Source organism: Balearica regulorum, chromosome 4 (assembly GCF_011004875.1).
Source record: "Balearica regulorum gibbericeps isolate bBalReg1 chromosome 4, bBalReg1.pri, whole genome shotgun sequence".
Lineage (NCBI taxonomy): Eukaryota > Metazoa > Chordata > Aves > Gruiformes > Gruidae > Balearica > Balearica regulorum.
In genome coordinates this window covers 17,571,087-17,589,985 of record NC_046187.1, presented here as the reverse complement: position 1 = coordinate 17,589,985, position 18,899 = coordinate 17,571,087, and the positions used below count along the sequence as shown (strand labels likewise).

Sequence of the window (18,899 nt, the reverse complement as noted above, 5' to 3'; positions counted from 1 at the left end):
AGTTACTTAAATATTTTTTGTTTGAGATGTCTTCCCTGAAGAACACTGCTTATTAAAAAAAACCAAAAAAAACCCAAAACACTTCCAAAAGCTTACAAGAATTACTGGACTCAATTCCTCTTTCTTGTCCTCTACTGGTGATGAGTATGATGACTTTCTGTCTTCAGGGCATTAATTTATCAGTTATGTTGCATATATCTTAAATTCTATAGAGATGATGATGGGGAGCAGAGTGGAGGCCCCATAATCCAAGGGGAAATGGTTAGTGACCTACTACACCACATACACACACACACCAGTGTATGGGGCCAGATGGAATCCACCCAAGGGAGCTGGCAGAAGTGTTCACCAAGCCACTTTCCATCATTTGTCAGCAGTCCTGGCTAACTGGGAAGGTCCCAGTTGACTGGAGGTTAGCAAATGTGATGCCCATCTACAAGAAGGGCTGGAAGGAGGACCCAGGGAACTACAGGCCTGTCAGTCAGACCTCTAGTTGGCGACTGGTCACAAGTGGTGTTCCCCAGGGCTCAGTATTGGTGCCAGTTCTGTTTAATATCTTTATCAATGATCTGGACGAGGGGATCAAGCGCACCCTCAGTAAATTTGCAGGTGACACCAACTTGGGTGGGAGTGTTGATCTGCTTGAGGGGTAGGAAGGCTCTACAGAGGGATCTGGACAGGCTGGATCCATGGGCTGAGGCCAACTGTATGAGGTTCAACCAGGCTCAGTGCCAGGTCCTGCACTTGGGTCACAACAACCCTATGCAACGCTACAGGCTTGGGGAAGAGTGGATGGAAAGCTGCCTGGCGGAAAAGGACCTGGGGGTGTTGGTTGACAGCCAGCTGAATATGAGCCAGCAGTGTGCCCAGGTGGCCAGGAAGGCCAACACCATCCTGGCTTGTATCAGAAATAGTGTGGCCAGCAGGATTAGGGAAGCGATTGTGCCCCTGTTCTCGGGCACTGGTGAGGCTGCACCTTGAATACTGTGTTTGTTTTGGGCTTGTCACTACAAGAAAGACATTGAGGTGCTGGAGCATGTCCAAAGAAGGGCAGCAAAGCTGGAGAAGGGTCTAGAGCACAAGTTGAGGAGCGGCTGAGGGAACTGGGGTTGTTTAGCCTGGAGAAAAGGAGGCTGAGGGGAGACCTTACCGCTCTCTACAACTACCTGAAAGGAGGTTGTAGTGAGGTGGGTGTCAGTCTTTTCTCCCAAGTAACAAGCGATAGGACAAGAGGAAATGGCCTCAAGTTGTGCCCGGGGAGGTTTAGATTGAACATTAGGAAAAATTTCTTCACTGAAAGGGTTGTCAAGCACTGGAACAGGCTGCCCAGGGAAGTAGTTCAGTCACCATCTCTGGAGGTATGTAAAAAACCATGTAGATGTGGCGCTTGGGGATATGGTTGAGTGGTGGGCTTGGCAGTGTTAGCTTAATGGTTGGACTTGATGATCTTAAGGGTCTTTTCCAACCTAAATGGTTCTATGTTAAATTACTAGGAATAGCTTAGCAGTCATAAAAATAAAAGTTCTTAGAACATTCTAAGCATGTAGAACTCTAAACTGACTCACTTCTGCTGGTGAAAAGGAGAGGTTAGTTTAACCATCCCTGCCTGAACTGTTTTTCTTTACAATGGTCATGGTAATACTTCATATAACTTACTATCCTTTTTCATAAAGAGGTGGAAGTGTCTCTTCACACACATGCACACCCCCACACATATATTTAACTGTAGTACATTTTGTTATTTATTGCTAATAGTGACTTCCTTTTCACTATTATGCATAAGGGCTTTCTTTTATTTGCCTTCTCAATTTGCATCTTCTCAAGTTGTGTGATCTTCTTTTCAGCATGCGCTGGACCTCCAGCTGGCAGTGGCCAATATCCTGCAATCTCTAGTGCACACAGAGAGAAACCAGCAAGTGATGTGTGAAGCCGGGCTCCATGCACGACTTCTGCAAAGATGCAGCGCTGCTCTGGCTGATGAGGACCACTCATTGCATCCGCCACTCCAAAGGATGTTTGAAAGGCTGGCTTCCCAGGCGCTGCAGCCGATGGTGTTGAGGTCAGAAAGAACGCATTGAAGTCCAGTTGAGCTGAGCTCTGCTGTCTGTCTTTAAATGGCTTGGATTGGTAGAGAGCATAAATGACCTTTTGTGGTAGTGACCGTGCAGGATCCCATTTTATTTCTCATCTGTCTTGCTTCTGTTAATCAGCACATAGCCCTGGAGATGTAGGGAATTGGAAGGCAGGGGAGGAGGGAGAAGTGTGGAGCAGGGAAATCTGGTGTTTTTCACAGAGATTGTACTGAAGTTAAATGCTTGCTTTCTTCCTGCAAATCTTGAGAGGCTGTCAAAAATGCTATTCCTGGCTAGGTCCTCAGAAAGAGAAAACATGAGGGTGGATTCCCATGCTTTTGTGTGCAATACTTAATACCTCAGATTAGAAAAGCTTTGGGCCAGCAGTTTTATTTAGCACTTAAGTTTGTGTGAAGGAAATGCAGGAATGTGAAACGAGGTGTCTCAAAATTTGGGGATGCATAGCTTTAAAAAATTGATCTTTCTGCATATTAATGTAAGTAGGTTTGTGCATCTATGCTAGTACTAGAAAAGCAAGCTTGAAAAGTTTATGAGCGTATTTTGAACCATTTGTTAATTACCCACACAGTTGTACAATGGTTTGGATTGCTTGCTAGGTTCTGGGTACACCTTCTCGCAACCTTTCAATATGAAAAGGGGGCTTATAAGAACAATGGAGAGAGACGTTTTACAAGGGCCTGTAGTGACCATACCAGGGACAGGGGTTTTAAACTGAAAGAGAGTGCATTTAGACTGGACATAAAGAAGGCTTTTTTTACAATAAATGTGGTGAGACACTGGAAGAGGTTGCCCAGAGAAGCCCTGTCAGCGAAGTGTTTGAGGTCAGACTGGATGGGGCTTTGCACAACCTGATGTAGTGAAAGATGTCCCAGCCCACAGCAGAGGGATTGGACTAGATGAAGGTCCCTTCCAACCCAAACCATCCTGTCATTCTGTGATCTCAGCTGGAATAAGGAACGTAATTGTATTATCTCCTATGGATCACTGAGTGGCTGACCTGCAGCTAGGACAGCTGCTCAGTTCCCTTGAGTGGCACTTAGCCATGTCAGAAATGATTCTGCAAAGAGCACGATTGCTGGTAGTCACATCGCAGGGACTTAAGCTTCCATAAGCATAGATACTGATACCCTAGGTAGCTGTAGGTATAGATGCTGTAGTTATCTTTAGATACAGATGTTGATAGTTGTGAAACGATCCCCCAGCAAATAGGACACATGGATAAAACAAAGCTGAGATCGCTTACTTCAGCCTGTGGTCTGCCTTTCCAAATGAGTTCAGCTTGCTGAATGTGCATGAGTGAGTGTCCTGATGTTCTCCTGCAGGATGCGGCAGCCTCAAGCCAAGTCTTTGGAATTAAGAAAAGGGAATCGGAAGTTTATCAAAATTGTTTGATTAGTTAAAATAATGTCAACTTTTAAGAGCATGTGTTCAAAACTGAAATAGTTTTAAATGGATCAAATGTGTTAGCTGTAATTATGCATAGTTTATTTTCTTAGTTAAAAGTTATGTTTATTACAAGTAATTACCGTCTTTTTAAAAAATGGTATTAGATTTGGTGCCATTTCAGACAAATAAATAGAATTATTTGTAAATTTTTTTATTCTCTTCCTTAGGGAATTTTTACGCTTGGGAAATCCTTTGAATTGCGGTGCTTGGGACAAAAAGCTGTTGAAACAGTACCGAGTGCACAAACCCAGCTCACTAAGTTTTGAACCGGAAATGAGAAGTAGGTGCTGAAGTGCTAGAAATTTGTATAACGAATGCTTCACTGACACTGTCCAATTGCATACTTGCATAAAATTTGTAGATAAGCATCTGTAAAAACCTAACTTAGCCCAGGCTTTGTATGAATGTGAAATCATCAGAACAGTTTCATTGGAAGTTCTAAAAGCAGAGGGAATGTAGTACTTGTATTTAATATATATCCAATGAGATTATTTTTTATTTTAGGAATGGTAACTTAAATATGATAGTCATTTGCTTTTAAGTCTTGAGTAGATCCTAAATTTGTAGTTATTTAACAGTAAAAGGAAAAGTATTTTTCTCAGATACTTTCATATGCACATCACATCTCATTAAATCTATGTTGTGTGTGTCATGGGTTCAGTAAGGTGTCAGATAAAATAACTGAAATTCCTACATCTAAGCATAATTCCATTTATTTCAGCTAGACTCAAGAACTTGGCTCATAGATAACATCACTAATAATGAGAAAAAATAGAAAGAATGAAAAAGAAAAAAAAAAAGCACAATTTACCTAATCTGGTTGAATCTCAATCTAATATTGTTTCCCTTATAAAGAGGTAGAATTTGTAGTTGGAACACCCACTCTTAATTATTTAAAGTTCAGTAGTCCCTTTTTAACCATTCATTAATTTTTCATGGTAAATACTTATAATGGTTTTACTCATTGCTCGCTTTCAATACTTGCCTACTGTATTAAAACTGAAATCTTTAATAGTATGTGGTATGTGTTGAATTATGAACGCATAGTAACTTAAACATTTTCAAGAAAAAGGACAGACATCAGCTTTAAAAAAAAAAAGGGGGGGGGGGGGTGAGGAAAGGGCAGGGAGGCACACCACAGCAGCTCAGTTTCAATTTTAGTCCTGCAATTAATACTGTGGGAAGGTAATCACAATGTATTTTGATAAGAATATTCACTAGATACTCCTAGATTATAGATACACATACATACGCATATGCAGTGGAAATTTTCATTATAACTTTGTGTGGTATCCTGTCATGGAAGTTGATCCATCTGATAGAATACTTCATATTCTATCAGCAATTACACATCAGCTCTGATTTTCACACTGGCAAGTTACATCTGTTTTCCAACCATTTAATGAATCAATCTGATAAACTGCACTGAATGTCTGTAACCGATGCATTCCTCTAGCCAGTCTGAACCTCTCTTCCACATGCGCCTCCTTCCTGTTATTATCCATGAATTGTAGAGCTTGGGAATAGCTCTTTACGTAGTATAGGAGAGTTTCAGTAAATGGTAATACAAAGAAATTATTGATAAGTTTCCAAAGCACGTGATATTTATTTCTATGTGTCAACTCAGTCATTGTATGGCCAGTTGTAACACATAGTTAAAAATACCTTAGTTAAAATGTTTGAATTATTTAAAGGGAGCTGGAAAGTATCCTGTATGGTACTGAATTAGAAGTGTTAAATAATGAAATAAAAACCCAAAATAAAATAACTGAATTCATGTTATGTCATCAGGTTCAGTACATTTAAAAACAGGAGCAAAGGAGAGATTCAACTTATCTCTTGGCCAGTGCTTTATTTATTTATTTATTTTTAATAGGGTATTATCATGGGGGAAGTGAACAATGAAAATTATGAAAATGTGATTCTGAAAAGTTTTTAACCTTGGAAAGGGAAGGCAAAGCTAGCTTCTGAATAGCACAAGTTATGTTAAATTTCCTAGGCAAAGCTTACTGACCCTTTCTGCTTTTTGAGAGCTCTGAGACTTTTAGCTCAGAGTTACTGCATCTGGAAAACATGAAGTAGTATTTTTCCTGCCTGTTAAGTCAGGTAGCAGGAATGCACCTGAAACAGAGCCTCAGTGAAAGGGACACTTTCCTGGTGTTAGGTAATGGGATGACCTCTCGGCTCAATTTTTTGGCTTTCTGTAATACCTTGCACAAGATGCTCATGTTTCTGCCTCAGTTGAACATTTTTATAATGAGAGCAATACTTCCCAACTCATAATTTTCTGAGAGGTTGAACTAGTCAATGATGATTGACAATTCAGCTATTGCATTGGAAGCAATACTTGAAAAGTCCAAATAAATAGCCTGAAAATGCCTCCCTTTTGCAATGCTGTGTTGTTTCTTGGCTTCTACTGTAGATAGCATGGTTACCTCAATGGAAGGTCTGGGTTCTGACAGCGTCTTCAGTTTGCATGAAGACAGCCACTATCGGATAAGCAAGAGCCTGCTCAAGCCAGCAGAAGGGAGCACAGTACCCCTGACGAGAGTGAAGTGTTTGGTCTCTATGACAACCCCACATGATATCAGGCTTCATGGATCATCAGTTATGCCAGCATTCATTGAGTTTGACACGTCTCTCGAAGGGTTCGGGTAAGGTCCTACGGTGTTCTCAGATAACATGGGGCACGGTGGAATGTTTTCTTTCTTTCTTCTTTCAAAGAAACACTTGTGATTTTTAATGGACTGTTTGCAAACCAGAAACAAATGAATTCTTTAAAGAAAATAAAGGAATACTTCAAGCCACATAAATTCCCACTCTGTCATTCACTAATGCCTTGAAACCAAATGCTTGCTTGTTGTGTGTGAAAGTAGAAGTAGGTATGTATCTAAACGTTGATAGTACCCTCTCAGTTCTGGATTTCATGTGCCTTTTAAAATGAAGGAACACCAGCATGCCCTTGCAGATACTCACTAGTTGTTAGGATTTGTGTGTGACATTTGGATGGCCCAAATGCTCTGAAACCCACTTAAAATTGCTGAAAAACTTCCAAGTGTGGATGTAGGCAAATCAGAAATACAAGTAAAGCAGAGAAGGAAGCTATGTTGAGTCCACATAACCGGAAAAAAAAAATTATTTTTAACTGGAGGTGTAGCCTGAATATAATGCTTAAACTCACTTTTTCTTTTAGCACCCAGTATCACCTTCACTTATTGTTTTTTTTCTCTCTAAACACCTGCTGAGTGAGACACTTTGAGGATCATGTAATGTGATTTATTGACGGTTCAGAAGATGAAAGCTTGACGCTATTCTCAGCATCTGTTTAAGGAAAATGTTTTGTCTTTTTCATTATAAAAATGGAATACAAAAACCTCAAAACATTCATTTTGTTCTGTGCTGAGAGGTAAATAGCTCAAAAATTGCTATAAGAATTCAGACCAATAGTATAAGGAACAAGTATTCCTTAACTGCCTGCGGACTGGTCCATAGGTGGAAGCTCACAAATAGGCTGAAAGCCAGTATCTCAGAGAGGGCAGTGTTGTGAGGTACATATAAGTCAAACAATTGTGAATGGTACCTCGAATTATAAGTAATTGTTCAGAATTTCCCAGAAGCTTGGTTAAAAGCTTAAAAACCTTGACTAGAAGATTTATTAAAAAGTTCAGAGACACGAACCACCAAAAATGACGACTGCTATGAAGCCCAAAAGAGTGCGACAAATTCTTGTATGAGATGAGTAGCTCCTCGATCTCTTTTTTTGGTCTCTTTTTAAAAAAGAATTGTGAGAAGAGGTAGAAATTATCTGTTTTCCATGGCTGTACCACAATTTCATAAAACCAGAAACAGCTCCACCTGACTGAATTGTTCATCTTGTCTTTTTCTTTCCAGACATAATATTTATACTACTGTGTTTCTTAAATCTGTTTCTATTCTGAGGTGGCCTTTGACAGAGCCACTTGCATCTGTTCCAGTTCATTTGGGATGACTGGTCTGAGAGCAGAGTCCAGCCTGGATATTTAGGAACTCTGCTGCTTTGCATTCTCTTTCAGCTTTGCGCAGTAAGGATGCAGCACCCGCTTTGCATCTAGCCTTAATATCCAATATAGTCAGGGACAGACTTTCCTTTGAAAACAGATGCTGCTGAAAGGTCTGTTCTACACCCTTCATAAGAGAAAATAAAATGTTTTGGACTTAAGAAGAACTTGAAATAGGCTAGCAAAATGAATTGTCTCTCTGCTTGCTCCAGAAGATTTGTAGGTGCTGGTAACATGTCCAAAAGTAATCCATGTAATGCAGCTGTGTCTTCTTGTAATTTCAACAAGTCACCTAAGAAGGCTGCTGTAATCAATAAAAAAAAACTAAGAGCTTTTTGGACTGTTTTAAAGCATCAGAGTATTTAATAAATTCAACAGTTGGCGGACCCTTGCAAGTTAACTGCTTAGACAGAACATGCTTTTGACACAGTTGACCATGGGGGATTCACCCAGAGAAGAACATTTTCAAGAGGGAGGAAGAAGTGTATAATGAGAACTGTAATCAAAAGGAAGATAGTAGTGACAAGAGCCATGAACTGCTCTTGCTTTCAAGATAGGTGGTCAAGTTAACTCTTCATAGCTTACGTGAGAACAAAATAACTTCTAGCTCTGTTGGGCAACTCAGCTACAGCATACTTAAACTAGCCTGCTTAAGTGTAAGTATTAACAAAATGGTGATGTTTCAGTAAGTGGAAGAGCCATCATTTTGCATCCAGTAGGCAAGCTGGAAGCTGAACTCCTGTGGGGATTCGCTCCACCTCGGGTATGCTGATCACTGAAACCCTCTGGGCTCTTAAAAATCTTTCAGTACCTAAGGGAGATGCTCCTTATATCTGCTTCCATTGTGTCCACAGCATTGGTGGCCTTTGTAAGGAACAAATGTAGCTAATTTGGTGAAATATGACATTACTGTGAGAGCATACATACTTAAAATAAGAATACCATAGTATGCAGTTACCGTAGCTTTTGAATATTTGGCTAATCCAGTCTCTTTAAGAGTCCAGAACATCTCAAAGGCTGCAGTGAGTTATGGTTGCCCTCAAGGGAGCATTTTACACGATGGAGCCACATGGGCATAAGTCTCTGTGCCTTTGCACCAAAGACATACACTGCCAGATCTCTTTGCCCTTGAGATAATTTAGCCTCACAAGGAGAAATCTTGAGAATTCACTTCTGCTTTTCATGAATACGTACAGTCAAGGAGAGTGATGAAATGCTTCTGGTATATTTTCCTAGGCTATATTTTGTTTGTATTTAACTCTGGTTATATTGACTTTCATAAACTCTAGTATGTTACTGGCCTTCTGTTTAACAGCTGCCTGTTCTTGCCAAGTTTGGCTCCCCATAATGCACCTACAAATAATGCTGTTACAACAGGACTTATTGATGGTGCAGTTGTCAGTGGAATTGGAACTGGTAAGTACTCAAGTATGACTGTTAGCAGTGTTTTGTGTCTGATGTTTAGTTCTCTTATGTTTCTTTGTTAGCCATGAAGCGATAGTATGGTGTTGGACGTTGTCCACTCATAATTGAGAACTTCTTGCACCTTTTTGCATGTGTTTCTATTGCTTTTTGTCCCCAAGTCAATGAAAAGCAACCGTACATGTGTATTTTATATTGCTTTAGAATACAGGACTTCCAGCAGCAGGTTAAATTGTAATCAAGAGAAGCATATGAATAATGAACCTGGATGCATTAAGAACAAGTTGAGGTGTAGTGTGAAGAGCGTAGGAAACACAGAATGAATTGTAACGCCCTGCTTGTGGCTTTGTTCTGCTGAATTCTTGACTGAATTTATTACAGGTGTAGTTACACACATCATCACACAAATCCCATCTAAATTGTTTGCTATCCCTTATGCTTGTTCACCGTAGGCTCTTCACCCTACAGGAACCTGGTGTGTTGCGGGGCTAATTGAACATGAACACTTAGTTTTTAGACTTAACACCTTTTTTAACTAAGTTGAAACTTTACTGCAGTAAGAAGGAATTAGTGTTGGACAGTACTTGAAGTCTGTGAGCTCTTTGTTCTGTGGGAGTACCCTAGGAGATTAAATAGTCAGGTGTATGTGGTGGAGAGATCTTCTTCAGCAAAGGCTTCTTCAATGAGTCACACCTGTAGAAGAAGCATCTCATCATTATATTAGCAGTTTCTGAGGACCTGATCCATTTCCACTTTTTTTTGGTGTAGGAAATTGAAACTGGGTTATTTTGAACAAGCACAGCTTTAGAGTTGATTTTTGGTTTTAGAATAGGAGGAAATAGTGTGCAATTCTTGCTTTACTTTGTTTTGAAAGAAACCCCTATGAGCCAACTTTATGTGGCTTTTCCTCCAAGCTTGAGTCAGAAATGAAAGAAGTAACATTGAAGTCAATGAAGGAAAAAGTTTGAGAAAGCACAGCTGGTATCAGCTGATAGGAATAAAAGGAACAGGAGCAAATAGGTATCTTAAGTACTAGCTACTGTGACTATATAATGGGCTTTCATTTTTGGTTTTAGGTGAAAGATTTTTCCCACCACCATCTGGTTTAAGCTACTCAACTTGGTTTTGTATTGAACATTTTAGTACACCTCCTAATAACCATCCTGTGAGACTTCTTACTGTAGTGCGGCGTGCAAACTCCTCAGAGCAGCATTATGTATGCCTTGCCATTGTCCTCTCTGCAAAAGACCGGTCACTGATTGTTTCAACTAAAGAAGAACTGCTTCAAAATTATGGTAAGACTTGTGTCAGCAGCTAATCCTGACAATATTATGGGGATGCGACAGCAAGTTTATTTTAAACCTAGTATCTAGAAGAATTGTGTGTGATGGAACTTCAGTTGCAGCTTCATCAGCTCCTAATGGGTTTTCACAGTGAAAAAATGCAAAATGTAAATATTGATGTAGAAATTTAGGAACTTTTGTAATTTCCAATTCGATATCTGCATATATATTTTGCCTTTTATCTTGTATCATTCATTTTGGACATCATCTCTTGAGGTGCAACGTTAACTGTCTTTGCTTTGAAGAAGTTTTGAAATAGTAAACTAATAGGTTTAGTTTAGTTAATTTGGAAATAGTAAACTAAGACTTTTTTGATCTGGATAGGCCCAACGCTGGAGGGCTATTTGAAGGCGATCAGTTATTTACTTCATGTTTTAATGCTGTGATCAGTTTTCAGAGAGAGTTTGTAGCTTCATCGAGTATCTGTGATCAAAAGTGGAATTACAGGAGGTGCAGTGACGATCTAAGTGAAGCTGGTGAGGCCAGTAAATTTGCTAGAGAGAGCTATTGTTGCAGTCTCGGGCTTCAGGCTTAGCCATCTCCTGTCTCCTGCCTTGCCCTCCATCAGACTCTCCAAAACCAGTCAGTTTTGACAGGCTGTTTAAGCACCGGTGGCTGCGGAGGAGCTGAGAGAAACAGGGCAGCCTTCTGTGTGTGTTTCAGGCGTAGCTCTGTACGAGACCAACATGCTGGGTTACGAGTGGTTATCAAAAATCTGTTCCTGCTTCTATTCTTTCCTTTTGAGTAGCAGGCACTAAGAAAGAATTTATACAACTGTTTTTATTAAAAAAAAATAATACCTGAAGCAAACTGTTATACAATATTCCTTATTTTCATGATAAGTGGACTTTCGTGTCATTAATTGGAGTAGTTTCTCTTAGTAGGAGTCAGGTTCAAAACCTAAAACTTGAGAGCTGAAGACCCGTAGTATAAGGGAGGAACTAAACCTCTTAAATTACAAAGATACTGACAGTATTTTTTCTCTCAGAAGACCAAATTCTTATAAGAGAGAATTAATATCATCGTATTAGTTGTTTTAACCTGCACTGGAGGTGTAGATCGTATGCTTTTAGTTTGTAAGCTGCTATTATCTAACTCTTTAAAAGAGATTGGATTTGAAGAGGCTTTGTCAGAGAACATCTGAGGGTCTCTGACTACAAAGAGTAAAGTTTTTCAATTGAATGGAATACTTTGGTTTATGGGAGCGCCACCCTGCTGTGGCAAGTCATAGTTGGTGGTGTACCATCAAATGCTGAGCAGGAAGTACCTGAAGAACAGAGGTGGCAGGCCCACCAGCATGGGGACTGGAAGCGCTGACTGTCTATTGTAAAAATAAATGGGGTGGTTTAAGGATCCTTCTTGTGGAGGAGAATTGTGCTCAGAGGTGTTGGGCTGAGAAAAAGAACTTGAGATTATTTTTGTGTCTGAAAGTTAGTTCCAAGTACTCTGCTTTTATTCTTTTCCTTGTGCTATTTCTAAAGAAATGAGTGTTCTCCCTGTGCAGGCAGCTATTAAGAGGATTAGTGGTTTCTTTTCCTTCATATGAAAGAATGAAGGGAGATCTGAAAAGCTCTTGTTATCTGTTGAAGTGTTCCCTGGTGGAGAATTTTTGAGCTTTGTCTTTTTTTGGGGGGGTAAGGGGGGGGCTTTCAAGTAGCATGTGGGTCTTTCTGCTTTGTGTTGGAGAAGCTAATGCACCTGCAAACTGATCATGCCCTCTGGTATGTAATCAAAGGATGCCTTTTAGAGAAATTTAAAAATTGTGTGCTGAGAACTAAAGTGTATTTCAACATTCAGGAGAAGAGAATTCGGCACCCATTAGTGAGGAGAGACCTTGGGAAATGCTTGAAGAGTATAGGTGTGTGAATTGGGGATGGGTGGTCAGCAGCTTGTGGTTTGCAGCCCCTCGGAGAGGCTGGGAGTGGGTTCTTCTGGCCCTGTGTCTGGAAGGCAGGCATCTGTCTCTGACTCCTCTCGCTGCTGATATGAGGGTGGCCGATGGAGCTGCAGATGCAGCTCGCCTCACCCCGCAGCAGCTGGTGCTCGCGTCAGGTCAGTGGCCTTACAACCCAGGCTCTGCTGCTGATACAGTGAAGGGAAGGCAAGGGCGACTCACTGCCGTTACAGTACTGAAATGGAACAGATGAGATGTTGTGATGTCTTCGTTATGACTTGGGTGGAAATGTCTCAGACCTGAGCTACCCCTTTGGTAGCAGCACTTCAGAAAATTAATTTTCCTTAGAACTGCAGAAAGTGAAGAGAAGCCCCTGTGCTGAGGCTTGAGTTACAAGTACCCCTGTTCTGTGCTTGATGTGCGTCTCACTAGCCAGATGTTGTATTTGCAGTTTTTATTAAGGAAAAATATTCTCATGCTTTCAACTTCGTCTTTAATTTCATGTATGCTTTGTAATTTAGCATGATTCTGATGCAGACATTTTGAAAGGCGTTCTTTTTACTTGTATCTTCTTTTGTGTGTGACCTAATTGTTTAAGCAAGATAGTGGCAAGCTTTATACTGAGTGTGGCCAAGTGCTGAGGCAAGAGGGGGCTTGTGTGGGAAGAGGCCAGGGCTCCCCGGTGCTAGACATGGCCGGTTTGGCCAGCTCCAGAGCAGGACACGGCTGAGCCCAGCAGCCAGGCCCGTGGTGTCAGTGGGAAAATGTGTAAAAGAGGACAAAATGCTGCATGGAGCAAGGGAAAAAAATGTGAGAGAAAACGCCCTGAGGACACAGAGGTGAGAGCAGAAGGAGGGGAGGTGGCGCTCCAGGTGCCACAGCAGAGATCCCTTGGAGAGGGCCACGCCAGACCAGTTAGTGGGGCCTGTGGAGGAGACCATGGTGAAGCAAGGAAAAGTGTGAGGATGAAGTCTGGGGAGTGTGGGTACCTTTCTCTCCACAGTGTGAGAAAAGTGAAAAACAGCTCTGTAGGTTTGGAGAGACATCTGTTATTTCTTGTTGAATACTGCTGTAAAAAACTTTTTAGAAAAACAACAGAAGACCTTTGTGACTTGCATGGTGGCATGAGAAAGTTAGTAAAAACTTGAACAAACTAGTCATTTCAGGTAAAATTTCAAAGGGAGGGTAGAAGGGGAGAAGTAAAACCTAATTGTCAAAAGTCTAAAAGTATTCTGAGAATTTCTTTAGAGAAGAATTAAGGCAAAGGAAGAAGAGACACATTGTTGATACTACCAAAACTATACTGTTTTATTAATGTGCAAGTATTTCAGGATGTTCAGCCTGGCAAACTGTGACAATTTGGTCTGAGTACTTTTCTCAAAAATTTGATTTCATTCTTTCAGTTCTTGTATTTGAAAGTCTAAAGTCATTCTTGTTAATCATATGACTTTATTCATATCTTGTTAACTGTATTTTTGTTAACTGTGTGCTTTCAAAAATTTGGCTTTGATGTATTGCTGTAGATTGTTTTGTGTAAAGTCTAATGACATATTCATCTGTTTTAAGCATCTTATGACATTTCTACTGATGTCCCCTAACTGGTACTTTTCCTTTAGTCGATGACTTCAGTGAGGAATCATCATTTTATGAAATTCTTCCCTGTTGTGCCCGTTTCCGCTGTGGCGACCTCATTGTGGAAGGCCAGTGGCATCACCTAGTTCTGGTCATGAGTAAAGGCATGCTGAAGAACAGCACAGCTGCGCTCTACCTTGATGGACAGCTTGTTAACACTGTGAAGGTAAAATAAATCTTTAAATCCTCATTTTTACTGATTGAAGTGATTTCTCTCTGTGCATATATATGTGCAAAAAACCCACACAAAACAAACAAATGCACCTTCCTTTTGCAAAAAAACCCCCAAAACCAACCAGTTAAAACAAAACGAAACAACCCTAACAAAATGAAGAGACTTGCAAAAAGGGGTCTTTCATCACTACACAGCTCAGAGCCAGCCCTACTCCTGTTAAGAGGAGAAGATAACAAATGCTTTCTCAGGCATGAGCAATAGTAATGCTAAAGTGAAGTGGCTGTGTTGCATTGAATGTGAGGCAAGTGTGGCATGGCTGTGCTGCTGACTAGATTAATTAGAAGGATCATAAAAAGCTGAAGAAGACTTATTCCAGGACCATGTAACAGATCCAGCTTTGAATAATGGGGAGATTACAGAGTAAGACAGCTTTGCCAGTTTATCCCAGTTGTTCCTTTCCCCACCCTCTTGACACCCCAGAAATAGCATCTTCTTGTCAGTGATAGCCACTGAGAAGTCCAGTGTTGTTATTAGTTGATTGTAGATGAAACACATTTAGTTGTAAAGATCAGTATTTTGTTGTTAGGTGGAAGAAGCTGGCAGGCCAAAAGCAGAGAGCAGTGAAGAACACTGTGGACCTGGCCACTGAGCACAAAGTATTCCTGACCGATAACCAACAACCAATAGAGCATTTGGCACCTGACAGATGTGGGCCTTAAGGGAATAACCTAAACCTGGTGTGGGGTGTAAATTAGCTATCGTTACTGTACTGCTATAGGTAAAACAACATTTTGACTTTTAAAGTTTTCCTTTCAGTATTCCTTTTGCGGAAGGAGGACTATAGTAACTTTACTTGTTATGCTAATAGCTGTAATATATGAGCATGTATCTGGCCATCTATCTGGACATATGCGATGACATTCAATAGCTGGTAACAGAATTTTTAACAAGGTAGATAGAAAATGTCTGTGAGATTGTTATTGTTGTTATATATAGGCCAGCATCTTACTCGTGTATTTGTTTTATTGCCATCTGAAAATCTTACCAAATTGAGTTCATCACGTTTGCACTTTACCTTGAAACAATGTTTACCAAAAGCATGTTTTCACTGGCTGGAAAAGGAGGAGAAAGAACACAAGTTTATGAGATCATCTTATTGCTTTTGCAAAAAATAATTACTGTCACAGAGCACCATGTTTTTAGAATCCAGGTACAGCCTCATTCTTTAGCGTTTTTAAAGCACAGAACTCACATGTTCTCATCCCATGTTTCCATACACACCTTCGTCTTTTGAAGCCACTTAACTTCTGATCTTTGCATTTACCTTCTGGTTGATGTTCTTCACTGACTTTAGCTGTATGGTGTCAGAATACCACATGTTACATAGCAATAATTTGGTACGTCCCCTGGTTTGCAAAATGCTTTCCCAAATTTCTGATCTGCCTACTTTCTTTTCACCAGTACCCATGCTCTTTCAATAACCTCACTGTGTTTTGCTCCCTTACAGCTTCACTATATTCATAGTAGTCCTAGTGGGTCTGGTTCTGCCAACCCACCTGTGGTCAGCACTGTTTATGCCTATATTGGCACGCCACCCGCACAGCGCCAGCTCTCTTCATTAGTGTGGCGTTTGGGCCCTACGCATTTCCTGGAGGAAGTTTTGCCTGCCCCAGGTATTAGCACCATTTATGAGCTGGGACCAAATTACGTCGGAAGCTTTCAAGCAGTATATGTACCCTGTAAGTACAATTTAAATGACAGCTGGTAACTTGGCCTGGTTGTAGTGGAATCTTTTGTGTGCATAGTGGCGGAAGAGGTGAGAAAGGAGAGTATGCGGTAGCAGAGAGAAAAAGCTAGCTGTTCATAGGAAGAAGATTAGTAGCTGCTATTGAAGAGGATGATAGAAATCCAAATTACTGTTTTAACATACGTCGGGTAGTTCTTGTACTGAGATGATAGAAGTGCTTGTATTCCTCACTTTGGTTTTAAACCAGTTAGAAATGCTTAAAGCTGTCATTATACTGTATGTTGTATTTATCTGTATAAAGTGAAATTGAAGAGTCATTTTAACTTGCCAGTTTCTAGTGATAGTGCTCATTTGCAAATCTGCTATGTATTCTGTACTTTAAACAACTGCCTTGAAATGTCATTGTTTATAGGGCCTAAATAGGTCAACTGAGGGGAAAAAAGGAGGGAAGGATTGTGGTGCAGCAGATAGTCTTTAAGCATTAGTTGTGAACAAATACGGGCAATTCTATTGAATTTTTTATGTGTTCTTGTTTGAAATTGAGAGGGGTGCAACACAAAAAGTTGTGAACAATCTTGTTAGAAATGTGTGTCCATAGCCCTGTTTTTAACTATTCAGACAATGGATTCTTCATTAGTTCTGGTAAGACGCACTGTCACTAGTGAGATGTTCCTGTTCTGTACAGTTCCCTGTCTTCCTGTGCCGTTGGAGTAGCTCATCACTAACATCGGTATTACATCAGAAGATTATCTTTGCTTTGCCTGGCTATCACAGGGCTTTTCAGTGAAACATAAATAAAAATAGGGAGTGTATCAAGTTGTCTTGTCCTGGCATTGTCTTTCCCCATGAGGATCATAATGATCTCTGGGTCTTCTGGAGAGAAACTGTCACCATCTCAAGGAAGGAGGCAGTGAGTGATGAGAGGGGTAAGAAAACAGATGTAAGTACAGGGAGTGCACAGAGTCTTACTGTGTTTCTCCTGTATAAGCTTTGCTCAGTTCATTGTATTTCAGGAGCAGTCTGCTCCAGAACAGAAGGTGTGTTTCTATTTGGGGCTAAGCTTCTGTTCATGTCATGAGCACTGTGCCAAACCCTAAGGAGTTTGATGGGGGGCAGTGTGAAGCTCTGTATCTTACCCTTTTATCTTGGCCTCTCTTTCCAAAATGCTTGTTTTTCCTTAGTGTAATGATTACTTGTGGGAATCCTGGAGAAGGGAAGAGTGCTTGCAGTCTTCTGCTGTTGCCCTTTACAGAGCAATTGTGTGTGACTTGCCATTTGCCCATGGAATGCTTCTTTTGGAAGTCTTGTCCCTGTTTTCAGTGAGCAACATTGCCATCTTCTGAGAATTTGTCCTGTGTTTAAACAAAATGAAAAACCTGATACTATCTAAGTCTTGGAAAGACCCCTCAGAGAGCAGTTACTAGTTCAAGAGAAGGAATTCCTCTTTTGCTGAGATAGAGGAATGTTCTTAGGGCATCCATGTGAGCAGAGGATCCAATGAGGATTTCATTTATGGGGAAACCAAGACTTCTGAAACTCTCTCTTAAGTAAGACTTGACAGAGACTTGACTCTGGTTCATAACTTATTTCTCACTTGTTTCACTGTTAGGTGAGTAGCCTTCATGCTTTTTTAATTCTGTTAACATATTTCACTGGAGTTGCAGCTACCTTTTGACCTGACATAAGATGCAGAAGTGAATCTCTTTGTTGAGCTTTCGGGTGCTGAGTTTCGCACGCTTCCTCTAAGCATTGTAGACAGCTGTCAATTACAGCGTTTGCAAGTACCTCACAAGAAGCATCCGCTTTTGGAGCAGTATAAACAAAATATTAAAGATATGGTTATATGTTCTTTTTGATGCCTGGGCCTTTTGGTCTTTATTCAGTCTTGTGTCTCTTGTACCATTCTCTAAGGCCATTTTCCTAGCAAACCGTTGTAAAAAGCCTGTTGTCACAGGCAAAGATGCAGATGTACCAAATATTTCTCTGGTTTTTTTTGGTTAGTTCATTTTTCTTCTGGTGGGAAGAGAAGTGAACAGCCCTTGGGCTGTACACAAATTGAGTACAGGAGTAATGTTGACTTCCAAAAATTCAGATGAGGAAGCACCACGTCTTTTATTGCTCGGCCAAGCCATAGGCTGCCAGTTGCTGTTACAGGTTAATATTGTAGACCTTCTTGACAGGAAATGTTTGCTGTGCCTTGCCCTTTTATCTTAAATAACAGATTTATTGATTTATTTCATCACTTATGTGTTATCAAACTACTCTTCGATACAGCGAGCAAGTATGTAGAGACAATATCACATCTCAGCTATTTGTAAAACCTTTCTTCTATACCTATTCTGCAGTATAATTTGCTTAAGATTTTACTCTTGAAACTGAAAAGAAAAACAGTGATATTACTGAAATGAACTTTTATTTTGTCTTTAAGGCAAAGATTCAAAGTCTGAAGGAATCAACCCATCTCCAGTATCTTTGGTACCAGAAGAGAAGGTCTCTTTTGGTCTCTATGCACTGTCAGTTTCTTCATTTACTGTGGCAAAAATAAGGAAAGTTTACAACAAGTTGGATAGTAAAGCTATTGCCAAACAGGTATGTTCAGAAATGAGTTGGTTAATGTGTACTACTTGTTTCTTCCTTTCCTTTAACTTCTTTCAAGGCAATTTGCTCAATGCAGCCAGGAGCAATAATGTACTTATCAGAAGAGTTGCCCATAATCACTTTCGTGTTTTTTAAATAAATTTTAAAAAGTTGAGGGAAATTGTACTCCTATGTTTTATTTGCATTCTTGAAATTACTAGTAGCTATATATCTTAGCACTTTTTGGAGGTATTTTGGCTTTTTAATGTAGATGGCAGTTGTAATCCTGTTGAAAACCAGTTAAGATTATATCATTGAACAATATTTCTAGTGTTGCAGATGAACAAAGTGGATAGCTTTGCCCTCTGACTGTGACTCAGATTTGGAAACCATTTTACATTTTTCTTCAAAGTACATTAAAAGTCAGTGAATTATTTGTTCAAAGGACTATATATGAAGAAAGGCTGAGAGAGCTGAGGTTGTTCAGCCTGAAGAAGGGAAGGCTCTGAGGAGACCTTATTGCAGCTTTTCGA

The 18,899-nt window shown here is 40.2% G+C and overlaps 1 protein-coding gene across 6 annotated transcripts in view; it reads left to right on the top strand.

The window, feature by feature from the left end:
* Window positions 1-18,899, top strand: part of WDFY3 (WD repeat and FYVE domain containing 3) — a 181,867-nt gene that overhangs the window by 103,920 nt on the left and 59,048 nt on the right. For all 6 annotated transcript variants that reach the window (XM_075751284.1, XM_075751289.1, XM_075751288.1 and 3 more), the window contains 8 exons: window positions 1,845-2,059; window positions 3,707-3,819; window positions 5,962-6,193; window positions 8,892-8,992; window positions 10,075-10,293; window positions 13,852-14,033; window positions 15,550-15,781; window positions 18,218-18,378. In XM_075751284.1, the coding sequence (XP_075607399.1) occupies window positions 1,845-2,059; window positions 3,707-3,819; window positions 5,962-6,193; window positions 8,892-8,992; window positions 10,075-10,293; window positions 13,852-14,033; window positions 15,550-15,781; window positions 18,218-18,378 (1,455 nt within the window). The remainder of the gene's footprint in view (window positions 1-1,844; window positions 2,060-3,706; window positions 3,820-5,961; window positions 6,194-8,891; window positions 8,993-10,074; window positions 10,294-13,851; window positions 14,034-15,549; window positions 15,782-18,217; window positions 18,379-18,899) is intronic.